The sequence below is a fragment of the Helicoverpa zea genome, chromosome 9 (genome assembly GCF_022581195.2).
Source record: "Helicoverpa zea isolate HzStark_Cry1AcR chromosome 9, ilHelZeax1.1, whole genome shotgun sequence".
Classification (NCBI taxonomy): domain Eukaryota; kingdom Metazoa; phylum Arthropoda; class Insecta; order Lepidoptera; family Noctuidae; genus Helicoverpa; species Helicoverpa zea.
In genome coordinates, this window is record NC_061460.1 from 4,886,332 (window position 1) to 4,906,718 (window position 20,387).

At 36.7% G+C, this 20,387-nt stretch overlaps 5 protein-coding genes across 5 annotated transcripts; 1 reads left to right on the top strand and 4 right to left on the bottom strand.

The window, feature by feature from the left end:
• The first annotated feature begins 2,754 nt into the window (after positions 1–2,754).
• LOC124633389 (lipase 3-like) lies at positions 2,755–4,200 on the top strand. Its single transcript, XM_047168584.1, has one exon. The coding sequence runs from the start codon at positions 2,755–2,757 to the stop codon at positions 4,087–4,089; it is 1,335 nt and encodes a 444-aa protein (XP_047024540.1). The 3' UTR covers positions 4,090–4,200.
• Positions 4,201–10,620: 6,420 nt separating this feature from the next.
• Positions 10,621–11,377, bottom strand: LOC124632913. Its single transcript, XM_047167923.1, has 3 exons — positions 11,262–11,377; positions 10,973–11,135; positions 10,621–10,728 (listed from the first exon to the last, which is right to left on the bottom strand). Exons 1-3 carry the CDS (start codon positions 11,375–11,377, stop codon positions 10,621–10,623), a joined length of 387 nt encoding a protein of 128 aa, XP_047023879.1.
• Positions 11,378–11,584: 207 nt separating this feature from the next.
• Positions 11,585–12,113, bottom strand: LOC124633079. The gene is made up of 2 exons (XM_047168172.1): positions 12,007–12,113; positions 11,585–11,921 (listed from the first exon to the last, which is right to left on the bottom strand). The coding sequence occupies exons 1-2, from the start codon at positions 12,111–12,113 to the stop codon at positions 11,585–11,587; spliced, it is 444 nt and encodes a 147-aa protein (XP_047024128.1).
• Positions 12,114–15,720: 3,607 nt separating this feature from the next.
• On the bottom strand, positions 15,721–16,610 carry LOC124632914. Its single transcript, XM_047167925.1, has 3 exons — positions 16,495–16,610; positions 15,986–16,139; positions 15,721–15,828 (listed from the first exon to the last, which is right to left on the bottom strand). The coding sequence occupies exons 1-3, from the start codon at positions 16,608–16,610 to the stop codon at positions 15,721–15,723; spliced, it is 378 nt and encodes a 125-aa protein (XP_047023881.1).
• A 253-nt stretch (positions 16,611–16,863) lies between these two features.
• Positions 16,864–18,565, bottom strand: LOC124633080. The gene is made up of 6 exons (XM_047168173.1): positions 18,516–18,565; positions 18,212–18,361; positions 17,760–17,958; positions 17,289–17,464; positions 16,946–17,198; positions 16,864–16,875 (listed from the first exon to the last, which is right to left on the bottom strand). The coding sequence occupies exons 1-6, from the start codon at positions 18,563–18,565 to the stop codon at positions 16,864–16,866; spliced, it is 840 nt and encodes a 279-aa protein (XP_047024129.1).
• Between the last annotated feature and the right edge of the window lie 1,822 nt (positions 18,566–20,387).

Here is a 20,387-nt window from a genome sequence, read left to right on the forward strand (position 1 = left end):
GATCACGAACCGACTTGCGCGAAGACTCGACGAATTCCAACCACCGGAGCAGGCTGGGTTTCGGAGCGGATACGGCACCATAGACCACATCCACACAGTGCGGCAGATTATACATGGCGGAAACGCTGCAGGACCTACAACAGATGCTGAACGACCTGGCTGAATCTTCTCTACGCATCGGCCTACGGATGAACTTGGACAAAACCAAGGTCATGTTCAATGAACATGTTCTACCGTTCTCGAAGTTGTTCGGAAATATGTATACCTCGGGCAGACATTGCAGTTAGGTAGAAACAACTTTGAGGACGAGGTGAATAGGAGAATTCAGTTGGGTTGGGCTGCATTTGGGAAGCTACGTCGAGTCCTAACATCGTCGATCCCACAGTGCCTAAAGACAAAAGTCTTCAATCAGTGCGTCCTACCTGTCATGACTTACGGAGCCGAAACGTGGACACTGTCGGTACGGCTGGTTCACAAGTTTAAAGTCACTCAGCGGGCTATGGAAAGGGCTATGCTCGGCATTTCTCTGAGGGATCGCATCAGAAATGAGGTAATCCGTCAGAGAACCAAGGTCATCGACATAGCCCACCGAATCAGCAAGCTGAAGTGGCAGTGGGCTGGCCATATTAGCCGAAGAACCGATAACCGTTGGGGTAAACGAGTTCTAGAGTGGAGACCACGCCTCGGCAAACGTAGTGTAGGACGTCCTCAGGCACGGTGGAGTGATGACTTGCGCAAGACGGCTGGCAGGAGCTGGATGCGAGAAGCTGAAAATCGATCTCAGTGGCGTGCACTTGGAGAGGCCTATGTCCAGCAGTGGACTGCGATAGGCTGATGATGATAAGTGATCTGCATTCAGAGTAGGTACCTAACTGCCCATACGTATCTATGTAATTTATTCAAATGTTTACGATAGAAACGTGGTAAGATAGAAACAGCTTTATGGTGCATAGCAGATAAAAGCAGGCCATTTATGGGGGTCGCCAATAAAATAAAAGCCGGCGGCAAGTCGTAACGACACTTCGACATACGATGTAGTAAGACAATTGAAGTTTTCACAGAAAATGTTTTACTGTTGCTGCAATAAAAAAACGTACGCGCCCTTTTCTGCGTACACAATACTTTTCAAACGTTAAGTCTTCAACCTGAAAAAAATCTCGCGCTTGCTATGATCGCGCTTTCTTGTATTTGTGCTGTTTATTTGTTATACAGCAAGAAAGCATTTTCATCTACTTTTAGTCCTCGAACTGAATAAAAATTTTCGCGCACGCTTTTTGGCACCTGTGTGTAGTATATAAATATGTACGAGAAATTGCGCTCACTCTGCTCTGGCCATTTTCTACATGAAAACACTTTTCTTAACATTCGTAAAAATTTCGAGCTCGCTCCGTACGTACTTATTGTATTTATACTACTACTTTTAATATTAAAAGAAGTATACGCTACAATATAATATTTTTTGTGACTTGACCATGACTGGGTGACCCCCCCCTGGCGCCGAAGCTGGATCCGCCCTTGTACGGTTCATCTGTGTTCCCACAAAGGTAGCTCACAGCTCACCTAAGTTATGTAGATAAAAGGCTTACTACCAAGCGTTGTATCCAAAAATTGTAAAAAAAAAACTGTAAGCCTATGTAACTAGGTAAATTATGAAACAGGACGTGTCACACATCGAGGACGTGATACGTATTTAATAAAATAATATCTGCTTATTTTTTATTCATTCGGTCAATGAACGTTACATAGGTACATAATTTAGATATAATAGTTAGTAGTATAGTTAGTTTTGTATATTATGTAAATTATTGAATTAGTATCTTTAAAAAATGCTAATAAGTGCCGACCTACCGTTCTGGTGGATTTTGTGTCATAGTTGATACAGGTTGTTAGTAAAATGTTAGTCTTCACCCCACTCCACCTTTTGCTGGTTTTAAATGACCCCTTATCTTCTTATATCGGGTGTGTCGTTCATAATCACATTAAATGAAATGCGTTAATATACTGGTTAATATATGTCGATTAACACAAAGAAAAAAGAAAAATACGTAAAAATAAAAAAAAATATTTTTTCAAACAAACTAAATAGAATAAAAGTGTGCGAAAATTAGAACACCATATAAAAGCCAGTCATTACAAACAACTGAAATTCTCCCTTGAAAACTGACATCTGTCAACTGATCAAAACATGCGATACTCCTAATTTTATCTCTGCTTTACACATGATGTTGTAAATTATAAAAACGAAAAATGACTCCTGTAGCTAAACCACTGAATGGATTAGGTTATTTTTTTTACAATTCGCCATAGAATATCTTAAAGTATATACGATAGGATTTAATGTGATTGTGAACGACACACCCTGTATATACAAATGGATTGATGTTCGTTAGTCTGACTAAAACTCGAGAATGGCTGGACCGATTTGGTTTTAAAATGTTCGTACCTACAGGTCCAGGGAAGGTTTAAACGATAAGAAGTTCGCGGGATCAGCTAGTAAAGAATTAGCTATGAACGATTCTATTCCATTCATAAATTAGTATATTATTTACATATATTTTGACTCCATAACTGTATTATATGGTAAATAAAATCTAAAATTAGCATTTTATGGGATTACGAATAATTTACTGCTAAACCACAGTCTATGTTATTAGCTACAAAATTATCATATGCCTTGACTCCGTTGCTAGATATGGAGCTTAATAAAAAGTTTGTGGATATTTCTATTATATAGAATATCATTTTAGAAATTTTATGTCAGTAACAGTGTCCAATATGTATAAAGTAGTGTTGTGTATCGCAATAAGTGTTATTTGTTTGCAATGCTGGTCACGCAGCTCCGAAATACGTGATCGTGAATTATTGGACATTCAGGAATTTCAGAATTACCTCAAACTCAGCCAGGAATCCGATCTGTTCGCCAGTACGAGGGTCACAGGTGATATAAAATTGTTCAATGCTGGGCTTTATAATGAAGACGTTCATTTGAACGTGTCTCAACTTATTCGTAAATATGGACATTTCGTGGAGGAACATGAAGTCACAACTAAGGATGGGTATATTCTGACCATGATTAGAATTCGTAGTGACGGCCCAGCGGTATTTCTAATGCATGGCTTGTTAGCCAGCGCCGACGACTGGGTGACCGCGGGCCCGCACACTGGGATCGCCTATCTACTCGCTAATGAAGGGTATGATGTATGGATGGGCAACGCTCGAGGCACCAAACATTCCAAGAAACATGCGACCCTTTCGATACCCACGTATCAATTCTGGAACTTCAGTTGGGATGAGATTGGTCGCTACGATTTGCCGGCTATGATTGACTATGTTTTAGATAAGAAGAATGAAACAGAGTTAGTTTACATAGGCCATTCTCAGGGCAGTACAGCTTTCTTCGTCATGACTTCTGAAGTACCCGAATACAACGATAAAATATCTTTAATGGTAGCGTTATCTGCTCCAACTGCAATACCAAATATGAAAAGTCCTTTTCTAAACTTTTTAAAAATCGTGACACTTTCTCACCCTGAACTATTATTTGCACTTGCGAAAGAATTGGGGTTCTACGAATTTGTGCCAACTTCTACCTTAGTGCAAAACTTTATACCCGTCTGTGGAAGAGAAGACCTTGCTCAACTAGTTTGTAGCAACCTCTTGTTCTTGGTATGTGGTTTTGACGCTGATCAGCTGAACGTCACCAATTTGCCAGTTATTTTTTCTCACGCGCCATCTGGAGCAGCCACGAAGCAATTGGAACATTATTCGCAAACTATAATATCGGGTAAATTCCGAAGGTTTGACTACGGAGATAGCCAAAATATACAAGTATATGGTTCTAAGCTGCCTCCCGAGTATCCGCTCGAGAAGGTAACTGCGCCTGTCGTTATATTTCACGGTGAAAATGACTGGTTAGTGTCGTTCGATGATGCAGACGCATTGCGTAGGAGACTGATAAATGTAGTGGATGTGTATACAGTGCCTTATCGACATTTCAATCATATCGATTATTTGTTTGCTAAGGATTTAAAACAGTTGGTGTTCACAAAATTGTCGTCAGTGATTAAACAATACAATAATAAACATTAGGTAATTAATTATAAAACAAAAGTTCTATGTAAGTTATTTAAAACTGAAAGTATGCATTTGAGTGCCAAAATTTAGATGAATATTCTTGAGATTCTCAACCTGACTTTAGGAAAATGTTAAGAAAGTAAATGGATTTCTTCAAGAAAAAGAAAATTTATGTGTACAATTATATATTTTTTAACAGGATCTGTCTGTATAAAGGAAGTCAATTCGCTTAAAATTGTTTTATTTTCCCCTGGCAGCTTGCGGCGTCGGCGGAGTAAATATGTTGCGTCGAGAAACACAATAATATGACAAGTTGAACAGCAATTTATTAAAGAAGAAATAAGTAATTTATCCTTTAATAAAGTGCTGTAGTGTAACAATAAAAATTGAGTAAGAAGGTAGTATAGCTCTGTAGGTACACATCGAAGGTAAGACGCATTTTCTATTTTAAACTTAGGTAACTGTCTTTCCTTTAAGGCGTTGAAACTATAGTATAAAGGGAAACGCGACTATGAAAATGCTTCACATATTTTGTTTCCATCCTAATCTAATACATAACTATAAAAGAACATTTTGCAATTGTATCACTAAGCTCGTCATAACATCTGAAGCTTGACGGACTTCTAATAAGAAAGCCATTTAGAATTCATTGTTCTGTTGTAGTGAAGTTTAGTCACGAAGATCTTGATATAGCTGGCGCCCCCATGACTATTCTTACAACCGCATACAAAAACTGAATTTACTCAAGGTCCCACATCTATGTTTTATATCAAGTAGAAAAAGACGAAGATGGATTACATGCCGAGATTCACTTGCCGAAGATACGTCTGCAATTTATCACTGTCCCTATGATGGTACCGGGACATCTCTGTCTGATCTGCTTCCATTAGAAACAAATATATACAAATGTAGGTATTTTGTCTAAAAAAGAAATTTTGACTCTCCTATATGTTTCATACTTAATCTTTATCTGAAGAATATCTTGTCTCAGCTGAAAGTTTTTGAATTCATAGGTATATTACAATTACCAACACTAAGTTGTTCAAACGTTTTGAATTTGAATAAAAATAAATAACTTGAAGTATAAGTAAGTATTATTACTATGAGTGATAGGATCACGCCTCACATCAGATGTTAACTTAGATTAAAAAAGAAAAAACATATGTATTCGTCCATCGATCCTAGTGTGATGGGATCATTGACTTTTTCTTCGTTGATATCTTAATTTGCATGTTGCCACCTATGAATTAAATATATATGAATCCCATCGCATCATATTCTACTAATATTATAAATTTGAAAGTTTGTGAGAATGTATGGATGTATGTTTGTTATTCTTTCACGCAAAAACTGCTGGACCAATTGGTAGAATATTTTTGTGTACCTCTAGATAGGTGATACCCTGGATTAACACATAGGCTACTTTTTATCTACACACCACGCGGGCGAAGCCGCTGGCGGAAGCTAGTTATAAATAAATAAGCGTGTTTTAAATAAAAAAGGAGCCATGCATGATCACGTTAGGAATAAATGTACTTCAAATTAATGTAGTGTGAAATCGTTGGAGCTAATAAAGACTTTTGAAATTTAGCTATTGCCGTGATTTGGAAAAACAAACCCTAAAATAAGTACTCATTGAGTTGATGGGATATGATGAAAGTTAATAAATATATTATTATGACAGGTATACAAACTCTATGCTATAGATTAGAATGCAAGTGGGTGTTCTAAGGGCTCTTCACTTATTAACTGCTTAAGCATTTGCAAATATTAATACACTTATACATAGTCTGATTACTTTACAAACTTCACAAACTATTTACACAAAAGCGTTCGGATTTTATCTACGGAAATTGAATCGATGTAATTTCCGTTCAGATCATTCCTGTTAATATCAAAGGTAGATATGCCTCTTGGTATAAGACCAACAACAGCTGAAGTAATGATATATGCATTTATGGTGTTTTAAGTAAGTAAAGGGACTTGTTTTAACGATCTACATATTTGAAAAAATAATAAATTGTAGAATTATGATATTAAAATCGTATGGAGGAAAGCCTTCTGCGAACCCCATATTTCTGAAAAGTAATGATAACAGGAAAATAAGATATCGAATTTGTCAACTATTTTATAACCCCAAGATGAAAACTATCACTGAACAAACAAACTCTCAATATACTGTTTGTACCTACTGTTAATAAAAAACTTTATCATAGTAGGTCCATAAACAGAATTCCAAGTTTGCAGTTTTCTCATAAAATAATTTCCGATGATTTTTCCGTCCATTAAATCCTTGGGGAAACCGCTTGGAGAAATTGACGGCGCGGCAAATAAATATTCCTGAAAACATGCGCCATTGGGATTTATCAGGTAGAAAGTAGAAATAACTAACGTTCACAAATAAATCAACCTGATATTGCTTGAGTGGGAAACTAGAACGATATGTTAATTGTAAACAAAATGCATGGGCTTCATACAATGTGGAATCTACCCTATCCAAAGTACCTTATTTTATTCGTCTAGAGGATACAAACTGATTTCAAATGATAGTGTCTGATTATAATTTCACAGACGCCTTTAAGAGTAAGAAAATAAAATACAAAAGCCACTACAAAGAATAACTGACCTCCCTGCATTTCCAATTGCTGTGAAAACTACAATACAAGACTATTCTTTGGATTTGTACTTGCATTCACCGGTACGAGGGCATGAACTGTATACGTGTGAACATCTCAAGCTGACCTCGTTCCGGAGTGAGTTAGTGTTGGCTTTCATTGACTTCCTTTTCGACTTTACTACAATATCAGCTTAAGGGCTGGCAAAACTCACCTTTGACGATTTACGAGCGGCTTAGAAGATTGGGTTATTTCATTAAGTAGGTACCTATTTCATGTTGGTATCTTTATATTAAGTTTTTATTAGTGACGTAATAAGGCTGTTTTGTTTTGGATGAAAGGAGTGAAACAGAAACTGAGCAAAAAACGTACATCGTAAACGTAAGTATGAAGCATTTGGGGGTAACCCCACAACTACATGCTCAATGTAGTTGTGGGGTTGTCTGTTGGCAATCCAATGTATATAATAATATATGTATACATAAAGGCAAACGATGAGACTACCAGTGGGAATCTGAATGGGACGCAATTTTAGGGACTAGGACATTGGTACATACAACATTGGTGCTACAAAAGAGTCTTCAAAAGGGTTGAAAACCAATAAAAACTGTTGCAACGTACTGTATTTCCGAGCGGATGGCATATAACAAACAGATTTTTGTGTTATGTGAATATGTTCATCCATACCTTCATTTAACGCTTCGTGAAACTAAAACCTTTGGCTGGACTTGTCACTATTCCATGTTATATTCATAAAACCAGCACATGGAACCACGGATAAATTCTAGGAATAGTATGTAAGTTCGTAAGTGGAAACGAACGAACTAAATCTTGTAATTAAATATCTAAAAGCTGAAAATGAATGAAATGAAAATGACTTTAATTGAAATAAATAAGTACCTAAGTAATTTTAATGGTTGCAAAGCATATTTTAGTCATGAAATAACTTCGTCGTTTTTGTGAGCAAAATCGATAGTTAGGTTACACTAGGTTACATTTTTAAAATAATATTTCCTCTCATCTTGGTTCGGTTAATTCATGCGGAAAGTTGAAGCTATAAATACCTTTGGATATTTCGGAGTCAATTTTAAAATAGTTTCGAGTTCATTTCATGTACGCAATACGTATACCGAACCTATAAGTTCTTTGATGAAAAACTATTATATGTCCTTTCTCAAGTTCCAAACTATGTCTGTACCAAATTTCACACAAATCGGTTCAGTAGTTTAGGCCAGGCGTGAAGAAAAGACAGACAGACATACAGACAGAAAGACAGACAGACAGAGTTACTTTCACATTTATAATATTAGTTAGGATTTTAAATATTTTCAGTTAAATAAACAATTGTCATTACAAAATAAGCTAACAGTCATTTGAACAAAACAGTTCAAACTTTTCACAGCATTTTCAAAGACAATTAGGTACAGCGAAATATCGTCATATTGTGCGCTGCATGCAACTGAAAATCTTTTATTAGCGGCTTTCCGTTCAACGACTTAAGATTTCTGTCTGCGGTCGCAGCATTTCAAAGAGAACAGATCAAATTGTCTTTTCATATTTTCTCTTCAGTTTTATAAATCCCTTTGAGGGTTTTCCAACCGAAAATGAAGAATCAAATGAGCTTGTAGATTATAATACATAGTAGATTAGCATGAGACAGCTTGTCAGCCAATACGTAGGGAGTAAGTAAGTGTGATTTCATTCCACAAGTTCCTAAATCAGGGCTGTATGCCCACAGTGACACCATATTAACCGATAATTGATATCATGATTTTTCACCAGCATGGACTGATAATAATCACAGTAAGTAATTGAATTAGTAGTTTCGCAATCACATAACATAGCTCTATAATATTCTGGGTTTTGTTAAGCCTATGACAATACAATTCCCAGGTTGAATTGTCCTCATCTCAAACAGGAGTCCATTGTAAAAGATAACAATGAATTGGCTCTCGCTCACTGCGCTGCGTATTCATGCCTGCTGCCAGATTGTAAGTTATAATACCTACTGTATCAAGTATGAATGAATTGGTTATGATACTGGACTTGTTAATGTTGAAGGTTTTTGTTCAGTGGAAGCTATTTATTGACATTTTAGAACAAACTAATGCTTGATAGTAGCATTTCTTTACCGCACTTGTACAATCATAGTTTTCATTAATGACAAAAATAGAGTTGTGGTTACCTTTTCTGTGAACCTGTGTGATTATTTTCACCTTCAACGGTCAACACAGGTACTAAATCTCGAATTTCACCAATACATCACGACATCTACGAGAGAATAGATAGCCTGGATCCCAAGTGCTTTCGTTTAATAGATTTCGGGAATGCCACAGTCCCTTTGCGCTCAAAATAATCAACTAGCTAGACTATTTCTATGTGTTTACTAATATTTCAATTTTGTTTACCACTGAGTCTCCGGATGTAGTGAACTATATTTTCGCGTTATCAATTCCAGGAACGACATTCTAAAATAAAAATTGAGTGTGGAATGGAAAAAAATATTTGAGGGTAGAATGCATTTTGAGACCGCCTTACCTACATTTTCATAAATGCAATAACTAAGTTAGTAGGTAAATAAATCAAGATATTGCGCCAAGATAGCGCCTTGATAGATGTTCATTATCTACGCAGATGGGCCTGTTACAACAATATACAATAGGCGTCTCACTGCGGATTAGAATAACCGATCCGTTGTTATTTGACAAGAGATTGAAATTATATGTAATGTAGCCAATGTTAAATGTCTATCTCAAAAACAACAGATGGATCAGTTATTATAATCCACAGTTAAACAAATTGATCTCTTTTTTATCAGGCAAAAGATAAGGAGAAGAAGCGAATACAATTTATTTACCGTCACTCTTTGTTAAAGGCAATGAGGGCAAATGGTTCGCTCTTCATACTTAGTGGCTTGACGATCCAAATTGCAAACCCTATCGTTTTTGCGCTACCCTCTGCGTTTTACCCGGGTAAAAAGCTACTTAGAACAAAGCTGTCTTACTTTAAGAATAAAAGCTCGTTTGCTAGAGAAATGGTTGAATGAAGAATCGGTTTTTCTACTCTTATTCTGATCACGTTCTCACGGGGCAGTGATATAAATGTTTGTGTACGCCAATATCAGATGATTTGTTTGAATTTTATGCTAATTTTGACTTCATGTAGACCATCTAAAGAAAGTCTTTATCTATGTTTAAGTACGTTAGGTTTATTTAAATCTGGAATCTGGATTTTTTGTGTATAAAGACCTAACATTGATACATCGGCCTTCTATAAAAAATTTTCTAATTGTTACTAGTACAAAGTCTATCACTCCAAAAACAGGAATTACTTTCGTTTGTTAAAAGTGACATTCATTTTCTTCATTTTTGGATACCAATACCGCTTTGGAAGACTGTCTCTGCAGTAACAAAATGGATTGAGGTGGGGGTGTGTCGCGCTTATACAACGCGGCTCTTGTCCGTATCTAAAATATTAAAAAAAAATAAGTAAGTACTTAACTAATTAATACTTAAGTAACTAGCTGTTATTCCGGGCCTAAACATAAGCTCTCACCATCATCTAGACATCACCAATCTCCGTACTAAACAACTGTATCCCAATCGATTCAGTTGTTTGTAACACGCAGGCTTAACAAACAAACACACTTTTACATAGAATGATAGTATGGATGTGCCTGATTATTAACGTGGTTAGAAAATCATAAAAGAATGGCTGGTCGTGAGTCGCTGCGGTGACTGATGCATCGGGCAGGCTACCGCAATTTTAGATTGCTCGTTAACTTACACGTATTTCGGGTAGCACCTGTTTATTTCTTTATTACGTTAAACTACCAACGATATATAACTACTAACGTACTGTTTATTTCTTTAGTACGGACCTCTCACATAAGAACTCTGAATTCTCACTTATATAGGTTAAATAAGAGTACTTACGTGCTGATTCTAGAAATTTCTTTTGCTGACATTTTAAAAGAATTCAATTTCGTATCGAAAATTATTGTTCCTTCATACACACCTCGTCCAGGATTTAATATTATCTGAAATGAGCAGATTTTGTAATTATCAACAGTAACTTAATGCAAGACGCAGCATGTTTTCTCCTTTTATGCTCTTCTATCTGCCGTCATCTAAGCAAGTAACATTCTTTCTAACCATATCGACTTTCACACAATCCATACATCGTTTCTTTGGTCGTCCTCTTCCTCTATCTCCGACACGTTCATGCTCAAAACCTTCCTCACATCTCACAATATAGTAGTGGTATATTGTATACTTATTTACCTGAGCTTGATAGTATTCTCTGGCGGCTCTCGGTGCTGCGTGTTTAGGATTCCCGAGGAAAGAGTCCTCGTACTTATCGTAACCATGCTTCAAAAGGCGATCGTTGAGGGTTTTGTGTAACACCGATTCTATGGATATGAGACGTCGTTTCGCGCATTTCGATCTGTAATATTGTGAAGCAGAAACCATACTTACTGAACCGTACGCTTTGAATCCACAGATAAGCAAACCAATGGGTATTTCACAAATGAAGAGAAACAATTTACTTATGTTGCAATTTCAAACTAACCGTTGTTGTTGAGTGAGGCTGTCGATATAGTCTGCCAGCACGTCGGCGACGCGCGCGTACATGGGCGACGTGCGCGACACGTTGACCCACACGGCGCACGCGCACCAGTGCTGCATGACACCCGCCTCGCTGCATGTTCTATTGCTAGGTATCTGAGGCAACGAGCTTGGATTTAAGGTTTTACAGTGAAATATTAAGAAGACGTTTGACAGATAAAATGTATTCTTTTTTTTTGTCATAATAAGGTTAATATTTATTATTATAAAACCTTCATCACTACATAGTATAAAAAAATCTTCTTGCCCTCTGTATGCTTAGATTTTTTAAACTAGAACTCTTAATTGTTCATGCCTTAACTTAGCTATAGGTAAGCTCAGAATTAAATACAAGGAAACAAAAGTATTTACCGGTTCTAATAAAGTCATAGCTCTCGGTATATCAGAGCCGGGCACTTTGTACTTATTGCTGTAGTCCTTCAAGTCTAACACGTCAAGTAGTGTCGTATGTAGATCAAAGTGTGTGGTCAGCACGTCTTTATTTTGTTTAAGCGCTTTCAGGGCGTTGGGTCTACGTTGTTTTAGCTTTTCCGGTAAGAAGATGGCTGTTAAAGGCATTCGTTCTTCGATCTTTCCTTGATACGTTGAACGGTACTTTGAAAACCTAAAATGTTCATACATTATCGTTAGAATTTCTATTAAAGTGTGCAGTTGAAATAAACTATCATAACTAGGATAAAGATACTTACCGACTTCCATGGTCTCCCATTACTATAACGAGAGTGTCTTCAAAAACCTTCTTTCTTTTCAAAGTTTCCAAGAACGAGAGAACTGCTTCATCTGCAGTTGAGATCATGTTGAAGTTGTCATGACTGATGTCTGCTATAAACGTAAAGCAAAACTTTTTTCCGTCAAACTGTAAGAACTGTCCCGAACGAAATACTATAAGACATGCTTAGAGAGGCAAATTATTTTTTCATGTATACAAAATAATAAGAGAGACCTCATCAGTTAGATTTAGAAACAACTGATATTGTGGAATGGCTCCCAGGCAGAAGTCAGAATTGTTTTTATGAACAAGACTTAATAATCTATTCTCATGTGCCTTCTCCATTAGCAGGGCGCGTAGGTAGTGATCTGCTGGCTGGCGACGAAAGCCATTAAACCTATACTGAAAAGTTCCTATTGCTGGCAAGTCTTCGAAATATGCCGTGCGGTACCTGGGCAAGAATTAAAACAATGATCGATCTTATAATGTACGGTGGATGATAATTGTCATTCAAACAATCTATCACTAAGATTACTTCTATTAAGAAAAACACTAACCCGTACTGTTTCAACAAATGAAAAATAAATGATGTTTCGTCAACGTATACATTATTTGAGATTGCTTTCCTTGCATCTGGGTGTTCTTCTTCTGGTTTGCCTGTAAGTAATGCAAACAAAGCGGCGGGTGTACCGTCTCCCACGACATTCAGACTGAAATCATAATATGATAAGAGAATTTCATCTTATTGTATTGTTCCATTTGCAGTGAACCAAGACAAAGACAAAGATTCTTACCCGTTCAAAATGACTCCTCTATCAACTAGATATTTATAACTTTTCGTCATTTTTCTCATAAAACCATTGTGTGACGCAGAGTCAAAGGCAAGTATCATGACGTTGTAGGAATCCCTGCGATCTGCAGGAATTGGTTTGGACTTTATAGGTCGAAAACCTACTTGAAGCCCTTGCCATCGAGGATATAGTGTACTATTACTGAAAAGTTAAAATCTAATATTTAATTATTATTGACAAAGACTGGACAAAATTTTGAAAGAAGAACTTTTTCATTCTATAGCAATATCCGAAGTAAAATTTGTTAAGATTTTGTGAGCTTACAATTCTTTTATTTAAAGTACTTTTATTTAAAAGTTCTTCGATATAATAAAAAACGAACCCATTTAAAATGCTGCCGGTGCAGGCTATTTTAACATGGTCACTTTTGTTAAGAATGTATTTATTGACCCCATCAACTTTGGTATATCCAGACAAGAAGTATCGGTGATCATGTACATATATTATATCTCGATAGATGCAACTGATGCCAGACATGCTTTTTGCTTCTTCTGTGATAGAGCATTCAGATCGCTGTAAGCGGAAAATTACGACATTTTTAAGTGGATCTTATTATGAACACCAACGATGCTGTACTTCAAAGATCAAACTGAAGATTCAAAGATTTATTTACATACATTACATGTCACCCAGTTGATGCCTTTACAACTTATTTTTGGCAAATACAATAATGTCTTCATAGCTTCTTCAGAGAAAGGATCAATATCTGGCTTCTTGCATCCTTTGCCCTTCTCTTGTATAAGATCCTGCGTTAGGCGGATTTGTACTAGTCTGTAATATGAAGAGACTGAAAAATTTACTTCTCCTTGAACCCTCAGGATGATGTTTGTAGTATGCTGTTGCCAAAGTATTAATAAGCGCTCAGATTTCGTTTCGGTTCTCCAAAACTGCTTTATCTTATGTTTACTTGTACATTTATGATAATTAAAAGTTCATGATTGAATAAAGTCATTGTGGCCTAGTGGGTAAAGAACCAACCTCTCAAGTATGAGTGTGCGGGCTAGATTCCAGATCAGTAAGTACCAATGCAACTTTTCTAAGTTTGTATGTACTTTCTAAGTATATCTTGGACACCAATGGCTGATAAAAAAGGAAAACATCTTGAGGAAACCTGAACTATTAAGTCTGAAATCACCAACCCGCATTGAGCAAGCGTGGTGATTAACGCTCAATCCTTCTCCGGGTGAGAGGAGGACGTAACGTAACTGTAATGATTTAATAAAGAAAAAATAAATCGATAAATACAAAATAAATCGGTACCTATGTGTATCTTTCAAGCTGAGAATGGATTTGGGCTTCCGCGTGATGATGTGCTTGTATAAAGGATACTGATTATAAGCCAAAATAGTCAAGAACATGATTAGTACGGAAAAAATTCGACGCTTATTTTGACACAGCTTCTTCCAACGAGTAAGCACCTGAAAATAATATCAATTCGTTCGGTTGCTTACTGGAAAAGAAGCAGGCAAGGATAATATATTTAATATATAAGGATATTTAATATCTAAACTATGCTAGAACAATCTATCTTTATCTGTACCTACATACATATATCTGCCTACTACCTAATCAACGGCAGAAGCTGGAATAGAAATATCAATTTTATATGCATTACATGCAACAAAAGTTTTTCATACCTTGCAAGTCGTCATCGACATTGTTTTGTACAAACAATTTTATTAATATAAAATCATTCCAGTATAATCCCATAGGTCAGATAGGCAGTTGCTTCTTGTAAAGCACTGGTACTCAGCTGAATCCGGTTAGACTGGAAGCCGACTCCAACATAGTTGGGAAAAAAGGCTCGGAAGATATCAATAACCTCAGAAACTTATAAATACCAACGAGTCACTTTATATTTCGCAATTTCTAAAATATTTCATGTGTTTTTCAGATGCCTCAGAATATTTATACATATACAGGGAATGTTTTGTGCAGTTGACAGCTGTGTGACTAACTTTTGTACCTACTGACATAACCGTCAACAGTTCACCGTAACTGTAACTGTCAACACTCATAATTGTCTATGGCCGCGAACGCACAGGCAGGTGGCTTGCTTAGCGCCTAGTGTCTAGCGCGTCACCTAGCGAGTAGCCCAGTAAAACGAACGTTCTAAAATGAACGCGACCGGCTGCACTGCGCGCTTAGCGCCTAGCTAGTCGAATAGCCAGGATGAAAGCCGCTAGGCACTAGGCGCTAAGCAAGCCACCTGCCTGTGCGTTCGCGGCCTATGAGAGATTACAGGCTTACAAAACCCTTCTTACGTCACCGATAAGGTGATTTCCAGTAAATGGTTACATTAAAAATAGGATTGTTAAAGAAATCTCTATTATACTCAGTTGATATAAGTTTATTGTATTAATGCTAACTAATATCTACTAACAATTAAAAAAAACATTATTAAAACTTAAAATTTTAGGTAGAGTAGAACATGGAAATCATGTTTTTCACTTTAATTCACTACGTCTATATTCTCGACTTCTGTCTTAATCTGAATTGAGGTTTGCGGCAAAATCTCTTTTCTAGTTCTTTTGCCTATCATAGACATCTGAAATCAATGACGTTACTTTACTAAAGGCTACTTAAGTATCAGAATAATATATCAAATTCAAACAAATTGCTGCAGAAGTTACCTCATACTTGTTGTGGTGTTTTCCTATCGTTACAATAACAAAATGGCCCCAGGTGGGGATGTGAGCTCGTTATACATTTCGACTCATCTCCGTACCTATAAAACCAGAAAATGTCTAATTATATTTCATTACCTGGGAAGCAAAGATTTTAAATACATTTACATTACATATCTATTATGTATTATAGGTATGTAAAATATTTAGTTGGTCTTACGTGCTTATTCTAGAAATGTAGTTAGTTGACATCGTGAAGGCATCCGCCCTCGTATTATATGTTAGTGTACCTTCGAACACAGCGTGAGCAGGACTCAATATAATCTGAAACATGGGCACAACTTAGGTATATAATTCCTGTCAACCTACGTCTATTCAACTAAATAACTTTGTTGCAGACCAGGGTGTTTGAAGTACTAGGAACATGGTTGCTAAAAACGCTTTTGATTGATGATTATTCAGTTTGTCAAATTTAATTTACCTGTGCTTGATAGTATTCCATGGGTGCTCTTGGTGGTTCGAATGTAGGATTTGTAAGAACTGACGCGTCAATTCCATATTTTAAAAGGTGATTGTTAACGGTACGCTGCAACACGGTTACTATGGATTGAAGTTTACGTCTTGCGCACTTAGACCTGCAATATTTTTAGGTGTCTTATTCTTTAAAATAATGTGTAAATTAGACGGAATATTTCATCATCCTCCGAGCCTTTTCCCAATCATGTTGGGGTCGGCTTCCAGTCTAACCGGATTCAGCTTAGTACCAGTGCTTTACAAGAAGCGACTGCCTATCTGACCTCCTCAACCCAGTTACCCGGGCAACCCGATACCCCTTGGTTAGACTGGTGTCAGACTTACTGGCTTCTGACTACCCGTAACGACTGTCAAGGATGTTCAATGACAGCCGGACATTAGACGGAATATTTAGTTAAGCATAAATAAGAACAGTAGCTAAAGTTAGAAACAAGCAAATGAAGGATAAAAATGTACCGTTGTTGTAGAGTGAGGCTGTCGATATAGTCTGCCAGCACGTCGGCGACGCGCGCGTACATGGGCGACGTGCGCGACACGTTGACCCACACGGCGCACGCGCACCAGTGCTGCATGACACCCGCCTCGCTGCATGTTCTATTGCTAGGTATCTGAAGTAGGGGTAATATGAGCATATTTTCTATCTATATCTACTATATTCTATATCTACTTTAACCATTGGCTTCAATCAAAATATTATACTTTAAAAAGTATTTTGTCACCACAACCACACCTGCAATGGCAGTTAAAACCCATCTCGGTGTAATGTTAATGAATGAATAATAAGTATAAGCCTCAATTCGAGAGGTAGGCCGACGAAAAAAGAGCTTAAATTATATTCTGGAATAGTATTTAAAAAATAGTTGTGCTATTTGTTTCTTACCACAATGAAAACAGTAAAACAGCTTACCGGTTCTAATAAAGTCATAGCTCTCGGTATATCAGAGCCGGGCACTTTGTACTTATTGCTGTAGTCCTTCAAGTCTAACACGTCAAGTAGTGTCGTATGTAGATCAAAGTGTGTGGTCAGCACGTCTTTATTTTGTCTAAGCGCTTTCAGGGCATTGGGTCTACGTTGTTTTAGCTTTTCTGGTAAGATGATAGCCATTAGAGGCGTACGTTCCTCAATTTTTCCTTGATACGTTGAACGGAATGCTGAGTGCCTGAATAATTAATGATGAAAACCTTAGAAAAGCTAAATATGAGAGAAAGTTGAAATTGTGTTAACTCTAGCTAGAATAATAATTCATTACCGATGTCCATGGTCTGCCATAACTATAACGAGGGTGTCTTCAAAAACCTTCCTTCCATTTAAAGTTTCCAAGAACGAGAGAACTGCTTCATCTGCAGTTGAGATCAGGTTGAAGTCGTCATGACTGATGTCTGATATAAACGTAAAGCAAAACTTGTTGCCATCTAGCTGTATGCACTGGAAAGACAATACTGTGAGAGACTCGAGATATCAATCGTGTTTAAATTATACAGTATTCTAGCTGTATGCCGCGGTTTCTTAAGAATTTATGTACTAGCCGTTTGCCCACGGTTCCACCCTTGGAACTACTGCCCGTGCTGGGATACACTATAGCCTATATTTCTCGCACATAATGTAACTCTCCAATGGTAAAAACCATTTTAATATCAAACTATTAGTTTTTCTATGACAATCAATTTTTTCCCATTTATACGATATTATCTAGTATAGATAGATTTATCAGTTTAAGGACCTCATTAGCGAGATTCAGATACGCCTGATATTGTGGAATAGCACCTAGGCAGTGGTATTGGTACCGATGTGGATCATGATATGCTTTCTCTAATAGTAGGGCACGGAGATAGTGGTCTGCAGGTTGATGACGAAACCCATTATACTTGTACTGAAAAGTTCCTATTTCTGGCGAGTCTTCGAAGTACGCCGTGCGATACCTGAGAAGTAGAAAATCTAAATGATTACCTACTAGGTATAATTTTAATAGTACCTATATTAGGGTAAATTTATATTAGCGCAGAGTCGAAGCCCATTGGAGCGCCTTTCTATTATAGTATGTATGTTATTGTATACTCACTTTACTTTGTCCGAGGGTATCTCTCATAGTGGATTCAGTTATTCCTAAATAGAGTTTTTTGGAATAATTGGAAAATGAATGAGAAATATGCGAATAAAACCGTGACCGCTCACCCATATTGCTTAACCAGATGGAAAATGAAAGATTTATCGTCAACTTTTGTTTCCGTTATGCTTTTTCTAGTATCTGGGTGTTCTTCTACTGGCTTGCCTGTAAGTAGGGGAAACAACGCTCCGGGTGTACCGCTTCCCACGATGTTGTAGCTAGAAATTAAAAATAACATTTAATAGCGACTGCAAACAGTGTGGTTTATTTCCTTCCTTAATTACACAAGTCACGTTGTTAACGTAGTAGCACGAAAGTTTCAATGATAAGTTGTCATACTTGAAACATGTTATATCGATCATCTATTCTCACCTTTCCATGATGACTGCTTTTTCGGACAGAAACTTGTAACTCTTGGGCATTTTCCTCATAAATCCATAATGGGATGTAGAATCAAAACCGAGAATCAAGATGTTATAGGGATTCTTACGATATGGGGGAACAGGCTGAGTCTCTACAGGTCGGAAGCCTATTAGAAAGCCATGCCATCGTGAAGACATTAAACTGAAACTATAATATTAACTATTATTAACAAAGAGATAATTTATTAACAAATGAAAGAATATAAAATTAGAAACTGATTAGGTGCTTGGTGAACTCGCGGTACAAGGGTTAGGGTTAAGGGTTATAATGCGTACAAAATATTAAAAGATAAGAAGCCCAACTTAAGTTTGCCATTTATTTGTTTCGTTATTGATGTAGTTAGTTTATTTAGCTTAGCTTCTTGGTATGACTTCTTTTTTCAAATATAATTTGTTTTGTTATACAATGATATGATTTGATTTTGTTCACAGGTCCGGCTTAGAAGAGCGAAAATACCGGCAATTGGGATTCGAAGTCTAGAAGTCTAACTCAAGTACAACGCCATGTGCTCGGAAAGCGCCACTTACGGCATCCCAGGTGTTGGTAGGTGGGGTTCACATAGGCGTCGAGTTAACGATGCCTTCATTAATTCTCCCTTCAAGAATTTTTCCTTTTAAAAATGATTTTAAAAAGGTTGGATTTTCTCTATAAAGTACAAAGAACGTCCAATCTTTTCCATGTTTACTAAACTACATTACTAAACAAGTTAAAAGATATCTAAAAAAAAAAAGACTGACCTATTCTTTTTTCTAGCGGTGCACGATACTTTAACATGATCACTATTTTGTAAAATATACTTATGCTCTCCACGCATTCGGATAGGGTCTGATAAAAAGTATATATTGTCATTCACATACATTATATCTCGGTAGGTACACCGGATGTCGTGCATACTTTGTAATATTTCTTCCTTGACGAAGCATTCAGACCTCTGCAAGGTAAAAAAGGACAATTTAATGAGGCGATAATTGTTTTTATAAGTTAGCAGAAATGTAACGAAACAAAAAATAAAAGGTAACAAAAATAAAATAAATTATGGAGAAACCTAGGAGGTTCATGGAGTTACATAGATTTCTTTGTTTTTTTTCATCCGATTTCATTCGTTAAAAGGTTCCTTTAGCTTGAAAAAGTTCTTTTTTCTTGAGTTTGTTACGCCACTTCTTCTTCCCAGCAATAACACATAGGAAATGGTGGAGGGTGGGGGTTTTAGGTTTTTGACGAAAAAAAATTTTTTTGACGTTCGAAAAGTGCTGTTTTGCAGCCAAGTTTGAATAAATAAATGAGTTTTGATTTTGATGATTTGATTTTGGTAGAGCTAGAATGTTGTTCAAGTAGTGATGTAGAGGTAATAAATGACAGTTTTTTCTCAGAGGGCTGCTGAAATAGCCCTTTGAAAAAAATACCTTTTCAACATTGTTTTATTTATTTACATACATTACATGTCACCCAGTCGATGCCCTTGCAAATAATTTTAGGCAAATCCAGTGACGCTTTCATAGCTTCTTCAGAGAAAGGATCAATATCTGGTTTTCGGCATCCCATGCCTTTCTCTTGTTTTAAATCCTGCGCTAGGCGGAGTTGTACTTGTCTGTAATAAGACAATATTATATGGAGGAAACTTTAATCAACTAGTCTGGAATAAGAAGAGACTGAAAAAATCATTTCTTCTCTGTCTAATCTTCAAGAAGCTAGGTACCTAGATATCTGAAGTTCGTTACCAACGTATATACACGTGCGATGAGTTAAAGTTTATTTATATTACATAAAGTAAGAAAATCTATAATTAATGTGGTACCTGTAGGTATCGTTCAAGCTAACTAC